Below are 17,372 nucleotides of genomic sequence, written 5' to 3' on the forward strand. Positions count from 1 at the left end.
TTGAGTGAGACTGGCTTTGATCTCCCAAAAGGGAGGGGGTTGTCTCCTATTTAGGTTTCTCTGACTTTTGATCTTACTAGCACCAAGAGTGTGATCTTATCAGGGAAAAAGAGTGTTTACTCTGTTCCAGACATAGTGGTAGGTGCACTCGCATAGGTCACCCTCACAACAGTTGTGTGAGAGTAGGTAGTGTTATCCCCATTTCTTACACTGGAGGAGGAAAAATGGCTCAGGCCACAGCTAGGGATAGAACTGATACTCAAACCCAGGTGGGTCTTCTGACTGCACTGTGTGGAAAGTTGATCAACCAAGTGTCATTTTTGTGGGAAGACTTCCAGAACCTCTCCTCTGTTCCTTTTATGCACCTCTGTCGTAACACAGACCCTGTGTTGCTGACATTGTTTGCCCATGTGTCTGCTTGTTAGACTGTGAGCTCCCTAAATGCTGGGACCTTGGTCTCATTCCCCATGTACCTCACACGATGCCAGGCATATACTGGATGGGTCTTAATAAATGTGGAGAAATATGTGGTTTGATGGATGATTGACTGCAACATTTGCAGAATGAATGATCTAGAAACATGTAATGTTTGGACTGTAAATGTCACTTCAATTTGAAGTTCCAGAAAGCATTTATTGAAGCTTAGTGTGGTTAGCTCAGGAGGATGTGGTGTGCTTTTCTTAGAAGGTGGAATGCATACACCTTGGTGCTAAGGCTGTAGTTTGAAAACTGTGGACCAGCACACGTGGGTGGTTTTGTTGTGCTTACAGATGGGAGTGCTCATTGGCTGAGTGTAATGGGGGAGAAGATGTGTCTTACAGAAGGCAATGTGGTTGAGATCTAGGGTCTTCTCTACTTCCTACCCCAGTTAGGAGGGAAGAGGGAAGGCATGAGTCTAGGAGTGGAAGAGAGGAAAACTCACGGTAGAGCTTTTCTCATCAGGAAGTTTGGAGACAAGAGTATCTTCTAAGACCAGGAGGGATGGGTTAGAGATGGGAGAAGAAGGAAAAGTATGGAGCAGACTCTCTGGGGAACTTGGTCTGATGTACTGACAGAGGATTCTTGAGCAATTTTAAAGGCTTGAAAAGTTAAGTTGCCAAATTAAAATAATCAGCTTGGTTTTGCGACATTTTTCCATAGTACTTGAGGTAGGAACACAAAAAGTAGATAGTGGTGTTTACTTGTGTTGGAGGGATAGGCAAGGGGCAAGAAACCTTAACTTTGTGCATTCTTCATGATCTGCTTTGATTGTTTCCTCACTCTATTCTGATAATTTGTCACAGACTCCAGCAGTCCATTGGCAGGGGTCATTTTTGGTTCTGGATCATTTTCCTACGAAAATGCCCTGCCTTCCGATAAGATTAGTTGACTGTTAACTCCAGTGGCACTGGACTTAGTAGAAACTACAGGTGTGAGTTACAGCTGTCAAGGGAACTTACTGAATGTTTAACTTGTGCCAGGCACATACTAGAGACTTAACAGTCAGCACATAGCCATGATCCCGGCTCTCATGGAGTTGACACTAATGGAGAAGACAAAGAAAAGAAGCATGCATTATAAACTGAGGGTGAGTCTGCATGGAGGGTCAGCCCAGAAGGGCCTCATATTCTGGGAGTAAAGTGCGTCTATTTAAGGGGGGATCAAAATTTTATAGTAAAGATGAGGGGAAACTTTATTTAGGATTTTATCTAGGAAAAAAATGGAACTCAAATTTTGGAAATAAATTGATTTCAACAAAATCTAGCTTTTATTCCAATAATGCATTCTTTGTGGGATAGGAATAAATCATGAGACAATAATGATTTTTTTAAGGGAGAGGTTATGGTTTTTCTGACATAATAACACTTTATGTTTGACTTTCTCAGCATAATCATTAAAAGAGTAATTATTCCAGAAGTAGTTGAGGACTTCATCAGTTTCCCCCCAGGCCTCTCTGAATCCTTTGAGATTGAATTCATTTTCTTTTGATGTGAATGCTCTACCACCGTCCTTGTTTGTTTTGAGTTTTCTCTTTGTCCCTTGTTACCTGGTCTGATGCGGCCCGCTCTTCGTTTGTTGGCCGCTTTGCACCTGAGCAGGTGTCCAGCATCTCAAACAAGGGCCTCATGAAATCCTGCATCCTTTGCAATGGTTATGGTTTTATTTACATTTTGTAGTAGGTGTTTGACCAGCAAGACACTGACAGAGGAGCAGGGAGAGATGCTAGGTCAAACCAGAAGGGCTGAGTGGGGACTTATTGGTTTAAGTGGTCACATCATTTGTGAGTAGTTTCCTCTTGTAATGGCTCGTGCTTTCCTATTCACTCTGGTGACTGCAGGGCATGAGGAATTCCTGGATGGAGTTCTAAAGACACCTCAGACCCAGGCAGAACCAGAAAGCTTCTCAAAGCTGAGATCGGCAAGAATGTTAGGCAGAGAGGGGTGGGTAGGAAGAGTATTCCAGGCACCAACTGGGTGTGTCTGCATACCTCCGTTACGTTAGTTAGGTGGTGTATATCTTACAGAAGAGGAAACTGGGTCTTTGAGAGATTGCGTTCCTGAGATGTCACAGAAAGGATCAGAGCTGAGATTCACCCAGGGTTATTTGAAGAAGGCCCGTGTTGTCTCCAGCGTATGCCATGCTGCTCTGCTTTTGTTGTTGTTGTTGTTGTTAATTTTGGGGGGTTTTTGTTTTTTGAAAATTTTAAATACTGAGTGTCAATTAGCCTTAACCAAGGGATGCTTTATCCGATGAATCTTAGCAAAATCTGTCAGGAAATGAGAAAAGAAAGGATACCTCTCTTGGAGTACCCAAGATGGCGTTTTAAGAGCTCCTCGGGCAGTGGAAATCACTGAGAAAAATTGAAAGACCTTATTCTGTGTCATTCTTCTTAGCTTTAAACTCATTCCAGACCTAAGTTAAAAGCAGCTCTATGGTACCCAGGGAGGTACTACTTCATTATATCTCTAATATAATGGTGTCTGAGTGTTTAAAAGTTAAAATTTTATTATAAAGTACTTTTTTTTAGTTATTTATATTAGAACCAGAACTTACATTGATCTTTTTAAAACTTATGTATATAACTAGATTATCTAAGATTTTCTTTTTAGGGTAACAAAGTAGACATGTTCTGGTAAGGCTGAGATCCGCTGGACTGTGCCAAGTGGGAAATAATCACTTTCTACCTAGTTGTAAATACTTTCCTCAGAATATTACTTCTCTTTAACTGGCCCTTTGGTCCCCCAGGGATTACAGAATAAAGGGGAGGCCCATCAGTTTGGCATATGACAGGCCCCTGGAGTCTGGCTTTTTTGACCCCTACCTTGCCTTCTATCTTGCAGCCTCCATACCCTTCTCTCTGGCTGTTCCAACTGCACACGGTTCTCAAATCAGGCCCAGTGCGTCAAGCCTGCAAGTCATTGCTCATGAGATTTTTTTTCTGTCTCTAATGCACTTTATCCCCACCCTTCCCAGCTTTCCTCCCGTACACTGGGAACAACCTAACTGATGCTCAACCTTCTCTGTGCGTGGAGTACTGACGTCCACAGTTGCTATCAGCCGTTCTCTCTGTTGCATGCCCCTCCCTATAGCCATGGTTTAAAATTTAAAATTTTATTTTCCCAGCTCATATTATTATTCTGTATACTCTAATTGGTCTACTTATGGTATTTTTGATGAAATGAAAGACCCCTTAGATTCTCCCCTCTCCCATTTTATTTCAGTTTGGAAACAATAACAAACATAAAAGGGGCGCCTGGGTGGTTCAGTTGGTTAAGTATCTGCCTTCGGCTCAGGTCATGATCCTGGGGGCCTGGGATTGAGCCCCGCATCGCGCTCCCTGCTCAGCAGGGAGTCGGCTGACTTTGCCCTTCTACCTGCTCATGCTCTTTCTCTCTTGAATTAATAAAATCTTTAAAAAATATAGAGAGAAAAGTTGTGAGTACAATACAAATGCCCATTTGGGAGATGTTGCCAAAATAATACCCACTAACCCCCAAATACTTCGGTGTGTATGTTTTTAAAAAAAGAAAACGTTCTTGGGGCGCCTGCCTGTCTCAGTCAGTAGAACATGTGACTCTCAATCTTAGGCTCGTGAGTTGCAGCCCCCACGTTGGGCATGGAGCCTACTTAAAAAAAAAAAAAAGAAACATTCTTTTACATAACTACATTACAATCATCAAAATCAGAAAGTTTTGACACAATACTACCATGTAATACTTGGACCCCCTATATATGGGGGGGGCAAGCTGTAGTTCAGAATCAACATGTTGCATTTATTTTCCTGTCTCTTTTGTCGTCTTATTCTGGAATAGATCCTCAACATTTCTTACACTTCTATGAACTTGACATTGGCTGTTAATTTGTAGAAAGTCCCTCATCCCTAGGATTGGGTTCTACATCTGTGGCTAGAATATGATGGAAGTATTCTGTATTGTTTCACTGCATTCTATCAATTGGCACCGTTTCAATTTGCCGCATTACTTAAGATTGTGTCACTCAGGATTCTCCCTTCTTTTTCCCTTTATAATTATAAAGTGTATTCTGAATATCCTCATTTTATCCTCATCAGACTTCTGATTCATTTATTTATATTAGCACAGACTTGTAATTTCCTATTTTATTTATTATCACATAATCTCTTTCTATTATTTGATTTGGTGCTCAAATTGTCACAGATTTTGTCAACAGGGGCCCCTCCACACTGGCTCTTGTGTCCTGTTGGCATGTCCTAATCATGTGTGGAACACTGCCTTTTTTCTAGCACAACAAGATATTTCCCAGCCCTAGCTCTGGAATCAGACATTTCTTTTTTTTTTTTTTTTTTTTCCTTCTTTAAGGAGCTCTGCTTCCTTTTGGTGAAGAATGGTACTTAGAAACCAAGATCTGGACACTAAGCATGCTCATTATAATTGGGTTCTCTCTGCTTCCAGGGCCCCTCAGTGGCTAGAGCTGGAGAATCTATGTATATATAATGTATACATACACATATGTATGTACATACATATACTGTGTTTCTATTTCTTTTGTCTCCGTGATTTCACACAGTTACATTTAATTCCAGTACGACACCATAGGTTCATTTCTGTTTTCTCCTCGTCCATATTTGTAACTCTCTTCTCTGATCGTAGTAATTCCATTATATGTTTACATGCTTGATCGATCTCAATCAGACTCTCACAGCTGTAGCTCCTTTCCTCTGTGGCTGTCCTTCTCACCACACTTGGACTCTGACCTCTTAGACACTGCAGCCTCCTCCTACTGTGGACCTCCTTGGACTCTGCCTCACCACCTTTCCTAGAAGCCCTCCTACCCACTTAGGCTCTGACATCCCACACTGAACTCCCTTCCCGATGCTCTTTTTATTCCTCTTAGGTTCCAACACCAGTCTAGTCAACCTCTTTCTCCTGACATAGATGTTTTCTTACCCAGTGCCAGGCCTTGCCCCTACTTAAACACCGCTTTCCCCCCATCTTGAGTTCTGACGTTCTAAGCCAAGCCACCTTCTGTGTTTCTTCTCTCCTGATCTTGCTGGAGCCCTGACTTTCCCTTACGAGGAAACCCTTCTCACCCCACTCAGACTCCAACAGTCTGGGCCTGGTGGCCCCTACAGGAGGATTTCCTCCTGCCTGTGCTTGAACTCTGACGTCCTGCTCACAGCTATTATTCTCTCAAGTGACCACCTTCCTTGGCTTGGTCAGTGTCTGCCTCCATTGCTCCCCATCTCACACACCCCTGTCTTGCTTGGCCTCATCTGATGGCTTTGAACTCAACTACTAGCAAGAGATGTGGGAGAGCTTTTTAAAATTTGTAATGGTTTTCTATCTAAATACTTATGACACTGGAGTGGGATCCCATCATATGTACACTTATACAAGGTCACTTAGACACATGCGTATATACACAAAACAGTGGGAATGATTATCCTGACAGTCCATTCAGTGGAGCGAGATTAGAAATGTAAGTCATCTGTCCTCGGTCGGACTCAGTTCCTGAGTTCAGCTGGAGGGTAAGCAGCTCACCAAGCTGACAGATTGGAGCATAGACAGTTTTCATTCAGTATGTGTCCCCCCCCCCCCCCCCCCCCCCCCGCAAACTCAGGCCAGCTACTTTGTGTCTATAAAACCATGTCTGCTCTATGTTGGGGGCAACTGAAGGGCCTTTTACAGGTGATTTTTACTGTGGGCCATTGGACTCTAAGCACTATGTCTCGAACCTTGCCCCTGCACATCTTACAAGGGCCTGTGATGTAGGAATGTGTGTAGGAATACTCGGATGCTCCCTGAGTTCTTCTCAAGTTTAAGACTTTGTATTGCCTCACACGAAACAAAAGCCTCTCCATTTGACTGTTAGGCCAGGGAAATGATGGCAGAACCTGGGACAAAGTTACCTGAGCCACAATTTGGTGAGAGAAGCATGGATCATGGCCAGTGCCTAGGAAGCAGCCTTGTCCCATTTTGGCTTTTCCCCATCAAGGAAGGCTCTGCTGATTGGCCATGATAATTTTATAACTTGATCCAAAGAGCTAAATAAAGCCCTTGGAAAAGAGTTCCAACTCCCCTCACACAAACTATTTTGTTGTATATGTCTCTTTTCCCCACTAGGACCATGGCCTTTCTAAATGCAGGGACCCTTTGTTGTTTGTTTTTTTGGGCCCTAGTTGGACTGAGCCCACTGCACGGTGGTGCTCTCTCAGCATTGCGGACTCCGAGTGGTTGCATGAAGGTAGCAGGTGGAGCAGGCCCAGAGATGTTTGGAACTCCTCTAGATGTCCAGGGACGAGCAGTGTAATGGAGTGTTTGTTTCCTGTCTCTGGACTGGGAAGTAGTGTTTACTCCATGATGACAGACACGCACAGAATGGAGTGGAGGGGCTCCATAGCCTCACCTGCAGCTCTGCAGGCCGGGCAGAACTGTCGTGCCAGCACTAATGAAGCGGTACAGGAAACGCCACTGGATAAGGTTCAGCTGTGAACCCTGGCCTCCCAACAGGGGAAAAGAGGGATCCTTTGAAGAAGAAGACAGCTGGGTTTTGGTTTCAAGACCTTAACGCTGCCATCACTGGATATTCATCTGTCAGTGCACAGGGGACAACATGTGGACAACAGTTGCATCCGGTCAGGCCACAGCGAGAAAGAAATGGCTGATCTCCAGGGTAACTATGAAACCTGCTATGGCTGAGGGTTCTGCTTAGTGTAGCCAAAAAGAATTGATTTGGTGAGGTTAAGGCTGCGTGAGAGAAGCTGGGCACTCTGCTGTGGGCCGGGCGGCCCTACCACATCGCCTTCCCTCAGCCCCCTGGCAATGGAGGGGACGCAGGGGCTTGGGGTCAGGGCCCGTGCTAGTGGGGCCACTTGAACCTCTTGGCAGAAACTACTCCCGTGTGTACCACAGTCCTTTATTATCAGAGAATCCAGCCTGCCCCACATCACTTCGTCCAGTATTTCTGAAATGACTTCAGCTTTTCTCTCATTTCCTCGAGGCCATGATTTCCTTGCAAGACAATATTTTCTCTTCTTCCCTGTCACCAGCCCGCCCCCCCGCCCCCCGCCCTGCTCCCTTCCTGACTTTGAGTTGCTGGATTTAACTACTGGTATTTTCTCTTTCAGGGGGAAAAAAATTTTTTTGTAATCCTTGGTTGAATTTGTTTATTAAGAGTCCTCTAATCTGGGCAAGAGTTTTCGTCTGAGGGGATTTATTGTTCCCACTATAATGGCTTTTAACTCAGCCGAGGTTTATTTAACAGAATAGGAAGGGAGAAACTTATCTCCTCCCTAATCCCTCTTGAATGTTTACACTGCTCTGTCAAAGTAAATGCTGTGGAAAGTGGCGGCAGTCGTTTGCTGTGTAATAGTCAATATGCAGCTGCCAGAGCTGATTGAAACATATTAACATAAGTGATAATACTGTCATAGAAGTGAAAAGTTAAGTTGCTTATCAGTATATTTTGATAAGCTACTTAAATTTTACAGTAGCATGTGCTGGCTTTCAGACAGACGTTAATGATAGAGAACTGTGCACTTTATCTGTCCTCTGGATTGCCTCTCACTTCATCTATTACCCTCGGCAGTACAGCTGGTAATCTGTACGGGGTGCTGAGTTCCCTCCGCCTGGTGGGATCAGCGCTCCACTGCGCATCCAGCTCTATCAGGAACGGACCCGTGAGCTCAGCAGGGCAGACGCGGGCAGGACAGCAGGGGCTTGGTACAACACCCTCCTCGCTTGACTCTTTGTCGCTTTGGAAAAGTTTCTTAATGGAGAATAAAGCCATTTAAATTAAGTGACAAACTTCTGGGCGGCAGGGGGTGGGGTGGGAGATAGTTCAACAACAATTCTATAACATTAACATGCCTTTGCTCTTAGTCTTTGTTTGGTTGTGTTTGTTCCATCAACACTGAGCGCTGACGGTATGCCGGGCTCCACGCTTGGCCCCGGGAAGACAAAGTGAAGAAAGATGAGATCCTTCCTTCTCTATGCACAGTCTGTTAGCAAAACAGACACACCATTGAGTGCCACATGGTGTGTGGAATGTTCTAACGGGAGTATGCATGTGACCAGGGCAACACAGAGAAGAGGGAATTAGGGCGTGAGGGGCGGCGATGGGGAGCTTGCAGAGGACCGTTAGGAGGATGAGTGGAAATAAGCTAGCCTAGACCAGGAAGGTCAGAGGGAGAAAAGGGCCAAGTGTATGCAAGCTCGGGCAGGCTTGAGGATGCCTGGCCATTCTGGGAGGGAGGCTGCAGTGAGAGAAGAATGCACTGCAGAATGTGGGGAAGTAGAGCGGGCAGCCAGTCGGGGACCTGCCAACGAAGAGCCTCCAGCGCCATCCTAAGAAGTCCATTAGTGATGGGGCACCACTGCAGGCACTGGATCTGCGGGCCACTTAGATGTGCATTTTAGAAAGTTTATTCTTGAAGCCCCACAGAGAGAGGATAGAGTGAGGTCAGGACAAGACTGTCCTCGGAGTGAAGGGGTGCCATGGTCAGGACCCAGTAGAGGGCAGTGGGAACAGAGAGTTAGAGCCCGTCCTGCAGTAAGTCCAGAGGGGGTGCGGTACACATAGGATGTTTGATGCTACAGTATGACTGGTTTCAGGCTCTTGGGGCCTTTGGGACACCTTGCAGACAGCAGCAGGGGGAGTGCTGTATGTATGAGTGTGTGGCTGTGTGTGTCCGATCATGAGGGACTTGCACAGAAGCTTCCTGGAAAGGGTGGGTGTGGTGGGAGAGGCCTGGGGGGCTATTCAGCGATGGTTCCTGATTGCAGAGTCTGCTTTGAATTTCTTCTCTATGAACCTGTTCTAGCTCTGAGGCATGGGAATAATTTATAATGGATATTGAATTCTTCACCTTACACAGGCAATTTTTTAAAATCCCAGAAATAATTAGCATTCCACCAGTCTGTGTTTCCAGCAGCCTATAACAGGAAGACTCTTCAGGATGTAGAGGAAAAACGGAAATGTACCAGTCTTGAATTAGCTCCTGGTTAAAGTTTTTGACCTGCATACTAATATTTCATGTTTCTTCTCCTCTTTCCCCAGCTATCTTCCCTGGTTCGAAGTATTTTATAAGCTGCTTAACATCTTGGCGGATTACACGACAAAGGGCCAGGTATTTACCTTGTATTTTATTCTTTTTAGCAAGTAACTTTAACTTTTTTGATTATTAAAGTAATACATGCCTTATATTTCACCAAAATGTTTACCAAAAAAGTAATGCATGCCCATTATAGAAAGTTTCAGAAATTCGGAAATAGGAAGGATGAGAAAAATCACTCCTGATATGTTCCCCCTTCCCAAAAATAACAATCGCTAGTATTTTGGGGATGTTTTCTTCCTTTCCTTTTGCAGTTAAAGGAATAATAAATAGACCCTTAGCATTCAGAGTTAATATTCTGATATCTGATAGCTGATATTCCCAAGCAGCCCTGGAAGTTCATGACATGTATTAAATTATAATTTTGCTGAGGCACAAATTTAAATTGCTCATGTCATGCTGCAAAGCTCAATTTGCGAGTAAAACACTTAACTAGCAAGTGACCTAGCCACCTGTCCCAAGTTTCCCTTCCAGTAAGGCTTTGTTGTGCGCTTTCAGTAATTTTTTTAAGGGTCTGAAAAATTACTTAAAAAGTTAGCTCTACTTTACTGTACTTTTGGAAGAAATGATATGCTGAAGTGTCTTCCATGGATGTCAAGGGTCAACTGGAGCTATATTTAGACTTTCATAGCTCACATTTTTCAGGTGCTATAGTAACAGAAGCATTTCCCCAGGTTAGTAAAAACACTGTGAATATTTTTCATGAGTGCATAGCATTTTATTATGGACCTTAGAAACATTTCCCTGTTGTTGGAAATTGTTTCTTTTTTTTTTTTTAGATTTATTTATTTATTTTAGAGAGCACATGCACACCCATACACATACAAAGTGGGGGAGGGGCAGAGAGAGAGAGAGAGAGAAGCAGAATCCCCACCGAGCATGGAGCCTGATGCAGGGCTCAGTCTCATGGCCCTGCGACCATGACCTAAGCCAAAACCAAGAGTTGGACGCTTAACCGAATGTGCCACCCAGGTGCCCCTGTTGGGAGTTTTCATTATTTGGGATTTCTTTTTCCACTGTAGTTGTAGCTATTAGCATCTTTGAACATAAAGCATTTTCTTCTTTTTGGAGTATTTCCTTAAGAGGAGAATCTCAGAGGGGCCATTTTTTAGGGCAGTGGACATAAACATTTAAAAAATTTGCCAAGCTGTTTTCCAGAAGAATTTGTACTGTTTTCTTAAAAGATGTCCTTTACTAGGAATGTACAGGAGTGCCTGGCTCACCATACTCTCGCCAGTACCATTTGTTGAATTTGTTGTTTATTTGCCAAGTGAACAGACTCATTGTTTTAACTGCATTTCTTTATGAGTAGTTGAATATTTGTCCATATATGTAATTCCTTAAATTTTCCTTTTTGTAAATGGTCTAATGTTTTTAATTGATGATACTTTATTATTAAATGTTATAGAAATTTTTTTCTCCTCATACTTTCTACAGCACATTCGATCCATTAAAAAAAGGGGTGCCATAGTTCAGTAATATTGGGGTTGGGGAGAAGGAAGTCTGTGTTTCATTTTTGTCTCCTTAAGATTCATGTCCTGGTGGCTCTGAGAAGGTCCTGCCGTGGAGAAACGTGTTATTCCATGCTTCCCATCTTGTTTGGCCCTAAACCCTTTTTATTCCATGACAAATATTAATATTCTGAGATACCAGTGTTTCCTAGAATATACTTGAGGAAATCCTGCTTTGGAGAAAAAGTGGAAAACGTGTATAATGGAGAAATCTTTCCTTCAAGTAAGATTTACTCACCAGCAATGTATTCCAGAGGCCACAGTAATCGGAAGGAATAGCTAATAGAAATGGCTCCCTAGGTCACTACACTCACTCTCAGAGGATGCTTAGGTATCCGGGAATTTTGTCATGAAGGAAGTGATTTATTCTTTGATGAATGAATTCAGAGGCCACCTTGGGTCTGTTCATCAATTTATGTTGACAATTCACTTTAGTCAAACATTCAGGTTTTCACTCAAATTTGAAGGATATCTTTAGTAAATAGAATTGCATCACACGTAGGCTCTTAACAGTCTTAGAATTGGAGATTGGCTCACATATTTTTTTCTTCCATATTAATGTTCCAGTCAAAACATAGTAGACATTTAAAAACATGTCTTGTGGTACAGAAAAGGTTAGGTTTGTACAGCCTATGCATAGGGGAGATAGGATTATTACCCTGTAAAATTGGTGCACGAGTCCTCTGGGCCATTGCCCCAGGAAGGACCCTGCCTCTTGGAGTGTTGAAGAGTTGTGATCAGTGATGTGTTTTAGTGGAGTCTGTTTCCCCTGTATCCAGTACTCTTTCTATTAATTTTTTTTCTGGTTAAAGGAATTATGACACAAATGATAGGAAATCTGTCTACAACTGCCTTACTTGTTGGCAGGGTGTGGGTCATCAGATAGAACAGGAGGAAAGAGCTTTTATTAAAAAAACAGAATCCCCTCCCCAAGTCCAAAAGTCTTTGGGCATGGTAGGTTTCAATTGGAGGGTGTGGGGGTTGGTAGTGACCATGACGGCTCAGAGTGGAGTGTTGGAGCCTAAGATACATGATGGGGGTGTCTGTCTGGGTCATTGATCCACCATGGTTATCAGACCATGGATGGGGCATTGAGGACATCCCTGTGGAAGAATTGGCAGGGGTTGAAGAGGGCATCTGAGCTGGAGAACAGCCTGGCCGAGGGTGTTGGAGCCTGAGGGACAAAGCGGTTGTTTATGTGCATGCAGTAATAGTGGCAATGGCTTGGCACCAAATATCAGAACTCTAGGAGGATCTAGAAGGATCCACAAGGGAAAGGGGGCCGCCGTGGTTCAGCACTGGAGTATTGGAGCCTAGGGTGGGGAAGGCATTCTTGTTGGGGAGGAGTAGACAGTAGCAGCCTAGCATTGGATATCCCTATTCAAGCAGAGCAAGGGGGGCTTCTGGGTGGATAGGGTCAGTCATAAAAGATTGGTTACATACAAATAAGTAAATATATTAAGAAAATAGGATTGATTCTTCATTTCTATAGAATTTAGTTACAAATATGAAAAGGAAGGAAACTAGAAGGATTCCTATGTTGGATTGGAATTAGAGCTATTAGTATGAACAAAACATGTGATAATAGGAATCAGTAAAGGTGCGTCTATTGTGGGTGTCTGTGTGCGTACTGTATTTTCTGGCTCTAACCACTAAAAGAGTCTGGGGTTAGCAATACCTAGGTAGCAATGAGCACAGCTAGTATGCAAATCTTGGTTTCTAAATAACATTTTCCACTAAAAGGAGCCAGGGCTCTCTGAAGAAATGTCTAATTCTAGGGCCAGGGCAGGGAAAGTATAAAATGAGCCTGGAATATCTTTTTGTGCCAAAAAGTGTTCAAAGGAAGTGCTCAAAACATGATGGGGACATGTCAGAAAGACACAGAAGTGAGCTTGAAGTGGTTGAGGGCTTCCCACTGGTCCAATCTGGGACAATTTGAGCATTAAAACAAATAACGATAGCAAAGTCTTATAGCCATTGAATAAAACAGGAACCATGTGTGCTTACCGATATAAATAAGTAAATAGATAAGTTAAAAGTTTGAGGAAGGGGATGTTTACATAAAGTATCACTCCACAAAATGCTTGCTAAAGACAAAGGGAGAATGAGTACCTTCACAGTAGAGATGTCAGATGAATTAATCAAATGATCAAAGTGAACATCATGAGTAATGGAATGAATTGAAGTCTGAATCAATAGAAAACATCAGACAATGGAGAACTATTCCACAAAATGGCTGGTCTCACTGTCAAGTGCCTACAAATCTGGGAAAGACTCGGGACCTGTTCCAGACTGATGAAGACCAGAGTTTTATAACTAAAGGCAACATGTGATTCTGAGCTGGATTATTTTGCTATCCAAGGACATTATGGGCACAATTGATAAAACTTGAAGGGATCTGAGGATTTGATGATAATGTTCTATCAGTGTTAATTTCCTGATTTTGATGATTAGTTGTGGTTGTACCGGAGAATGTCCTTTGTATTTATGGATGATGGAACATAATGTCCATAACTCACTGTTGAGTAGTTCGGGAAATACAAAATTGCTGTCCTATAATTATGTAAATTTGAGATAGTTTCAGAGCAAAATTAAACGTGTGCACGTGCACACATGTTCATTCCTCCGTGAGAAACTTGAATGATCAGAGTTCAGATTGAAGCAGGTTTTTAATCTGCACTCATCCTCTTTTTGCCTCTCCTTTAAATTCACAACCCAAGACTGCTGTGAAGCAGTGGAGAGGTCTCTGGGCTCAAACACAGAAAACCTGCATGTAGCTCCTGGCTGTGCAACTTACGAACTGGCTGATCTGAGCCCAGTTGTTTCAGCCTTCAGAGCCTCAGTTTTCAGTCTGTGAAGTGGGATAGTCATGAGCATCAAACAGACAACAAATGGAAACATATGTAAGCGTAATACTATTCTATTAGCACAGACAATTCCACAGGGTGGGAGAAATGGCTTTTGCATAATTCTGTAAGCAGCGTTCTTTTGAGCATTTTAAAAGTGAATCTGTTTTCAGTCGAATAATTTGTACTGCTTTGTATTTCATTCTGTGGCTCAATTTCACTAATTAAAATGCACAGCCACCATACTATATTGCATGCTGCTGTATGTAGTTCATTTTAACTTTCCATAATTGGATGCTGCTGTGTGTATCCAGTGAACACTCAATAAAATTAATTGAGGGTAATGATGATGAAGACAAGATCCGTAGTGTCATCGTTATTCCTCCCAACCACCCCCGCCCTGTAAGCTAGGATTGTTTGCATTTAAAAGTTGTTGCTATGGAGTTGAGAGGATAGGTTTGCTGCGAGCTTATGGTATATGATCCATAAAAGGCGGTCATGGTAGGTGTCTCACTCAGTAGAAAATGTCAAACTTGGTGTGGGAGGATCTCTTTGGCTCTTATATTGAGCCATAAGCAGTGTCTTTTGTCCAACCCTACTTGAATATCAAGCCTATTTCTGTACTGGGGCCAGCCCCTCCCCAGCCCCCTTCATCAAGAGGGCCTCCGGCTCACTGTGTGCCCAGACCTCCCTGCAGGCCTCTGACTAAGGGCTCAGCCTTGCTTTTGTTACTTAGGCCTTTTATTTCTTTCAGGAGAATCAGTGGAATGAGCTTCTTGAAACTCTGCACAAACTTCCCATTCCTGACCCAGGAGTGTCTGTTCATCTCAGCGTGGTAAGTGGGGGCAGAAAATTAGCGGATCACCGAGAAACCATTTCATTATTAACAGTGAGGCGGAGTTAGCCGAACCAGATCGTCTTTTGTCCTCTGCACCTTCCCCAGTGCTACCTCCGAATACTCTGAAACCTCTGGACTCAAGATAGGCCAGGGAGTTCAATTTCTTCCTTTCTCTGGGATTCCAACAAGGAATAGGTCCCAAATGTCTCCAGGCTCCTCTCTTCCTGGTTGTCATCCCATCACTAGCATATCCTAGGTGGCAGGTACTGGGCTTGAAATGGCCCCTACCTGCCTCCTCAGCCCCCATCCTGGGGCTCCCTGCCTCATGCTTTGCCTCCCAGCACTGCTGTGCATGCCTCTTTGCCCATCGTGTTGCCCCTGAACCTTCAACACTGCCTCTCTCCTCTTTACCAAGCTGGCTTACATTCATCCTTCAGAACTCACCTTGGATTTTACTTCCAGAGAAATCCTCCCCTTGGCCCCCTTCCCCAAGACTTAGTCAAGGTTTTCTTCTTTGCCCCAAGCATCTTGTACACTTTGCAGTGCTTATTCATACCACATCTGTTTTCCTATCTTGGCCACTGGGCTGTAAATCCCTCAAGGACAGGGATGGAGAGAGCCTAGCATAGTTCCTAACCTACAGTAATAATTGTTTCTTTAAACTCTTTTAAATACCTGCTACGTGATATATAGTATGCTGGGTGGAAAACCCTCTGAACTGGGAAGTTTCAGTCCTAGCTGTAGTTTCGCCAGTGACCTGAGTGATCTTAATTAAAACCTTTGACCTTGTGGACCTTGAGTTCTTCATTGATCGGATAAGGCATCAAAAGAGGCGTAGGTGATCTTTTTCATATTTCAGTTATTGGAATTCTCTAATTCTCTAGGTCAAGCCCTTGTCACCACCTTCATCAGAATTCTCAGATGGACACCCTTAGGCCAGCTCTTGATTACCCAGGGGCTGTTTTCCCTATGTTGTGAGATCTGAATGTTTAAAAAGTTTTATTTTTTTTTTTTAAGATTTTATTTCTTTTGAGAGAGAGTGTGTGAGCACAGGGTGTGGGGGAGGGGCAGAGGGGGAGAGAGAGAGAATCTCAAGCAGACTCCATGCTGAGCATGGACCTTAGTGCAGGGCTTGATCTCAAGACCCTGAGATCAAGAGTCAGACACGTAACTGACTGAGGCACCGAGGCTCCCCTGAATGTTTAAACAGTTTTATTGGATGTGAGGGTGATCTGGTTGTGACATCTGTCACCCCATTGATCTGGCTGATCTGGCTGCCTAGACAGATGTCCCCTTCCTCCCTCACCATCATGTGCATCCCTCCTGAAGCTGTGTGCTCAGTCAAAGAGGACAACCTTCTCTGATAGAGGAGGACCGTTCTTCAGTCAAGGGTACATGAGTAGCTGTGCTCCCCCATTAGAACCTCCAGACAAGCTCTCAGGGTCTAGCTGTAGGAGAATGTAGGGTAGTCAGGCTTCCAAGACTCTAGACACATGCAAATGAGGTGTTGCATCCGGCAGTCTGCCTTTTGATAGATAGATGGATAGTTAGATAGATGGATAGATAGATTTTTAAAATAATGGGAAGTTTTATCTTCTTCTTCTCTAGAACTAGGTACAGTGTTGATATTTAGTGGTTAGGATCTTGGTATTTGCTCTCATAAAGAAAGAACATATCTTACAGGTTTTTTTTTTATGATGAGCAAATTGAAAGCAATATTACTACCAGTAACTAATAATAGATCTTCTATTCATTAAGTTCTTAATTTCTGCCAAGTGTGCATCCCTTGTGCTCAAAACAACTCTGCAAAACAGATAGTAGTGTTGTCATCCTATAAATGAGGCTTAGAGAGGAAAAGTACTTGCTCACTCAAGGCTATGTGGTTAGTAAGTGAGAAGTTTGGGTTTTTCAAACCCAGGGCTAACTTCCAAGCCTATGTTCCTTCTACTAGGCCATGGGTGTTGAAAGAAAGGGAGCAAAGAAGGAACTTGTAGAGGTTTTTGCTCATTTTAATAGAGCATAGGAAGGAAAAGAATCTTAAGAGAAATTCTCGTAGGGAAGACTGCCTGGAAAAGATGAAGAAACGAGCTTTAAACCTGCCCAGGTCATTGCCAGATAGCTAAACAACCTTGCCTTTGTCTCTGTCCCTTTTCCTAAATCAGCTTGATCTCTCTGCTTCAGTCTGTAATGACATCCGACAGGTAGCTGTGGAGTAGCCTGGCTGGGTCACCAGCTGCTGGGGAGGCAGGGCCACTCCTTCCCCTGAGTGGCTGCCAGGCCTCAAGGACAAGCCATCCCAAGGGCAGGAGGAGAAACTGTTGGGGGGAGGAGGTGCAGCTGTTTCGTGCCAGTGGTTCCTAGGAATGTTTCTGACCTCCTCTGGTCCCAGCATTTCATGGGTGATGGAGCAAGACAGAATCTCAAAGGACAGCCTGGGGATGACTTGGTTTTGGAATTGTGATGCCTCACTATTCACAACCCACTGCATCTGTAAAGGCAGATATATGTTTCTTTCCTGTTCATGAGGGATTCTCGCCATGTTGCATTTCAGATTTTGAAGGGTGAATCTCATCTAGTTTATAAAGCCTGAAATGTGGAAAAATGAC

The 17,372-nt window shown here is 43.5% G+C and overlaps 1 protein-coding gene across 10 annotated transcripts in view; it reads left to right on the forward strand.

The window, feature by feature from the left end:
• The window catches only part of DENND1A (DENN domain containing 1A), a 497,276-nt gene that overhangs the window by 226,409 nt on the left and 253,495 nt on the right, over window positions 1–17,372 (forward strand). For all 10 annotated transcript variants that reach the window (XM_025888027.2, XM_025888028.2, XM_073905764.1 and 7 more), the window contains 2 exons: window positions 9,517–9,586; window positions 14,683–14,763. In XM_025888027.2, the coding sequence (XP_025743812.1) occupies window positions 9,517–9,586; window positions 14,683–14,763 (151 nt within the window). The remainder of the gene's footprint in view (window positions 1–9,516; window positions 9,587–14,682; window positions 14,764–17,372) is intronic.

Source organism: Callorhinus ursinus, unplaced genomic scaffold (assembly GCF_003265705.2).
Source record: "Callorhinus ursinus isolate GAN/ISIS: 27379988/994484 unplaced genomic scaffold, GSC_fseal_2.0 scaffold24, whole genome shotgun sequence".
Classification (NCBI taxonomy): Eukaryota; Metazoa; Chordata; class Mammalia; order Carnivora; family Otariidae; genus Callorhinus; species Callorhinus ursinus.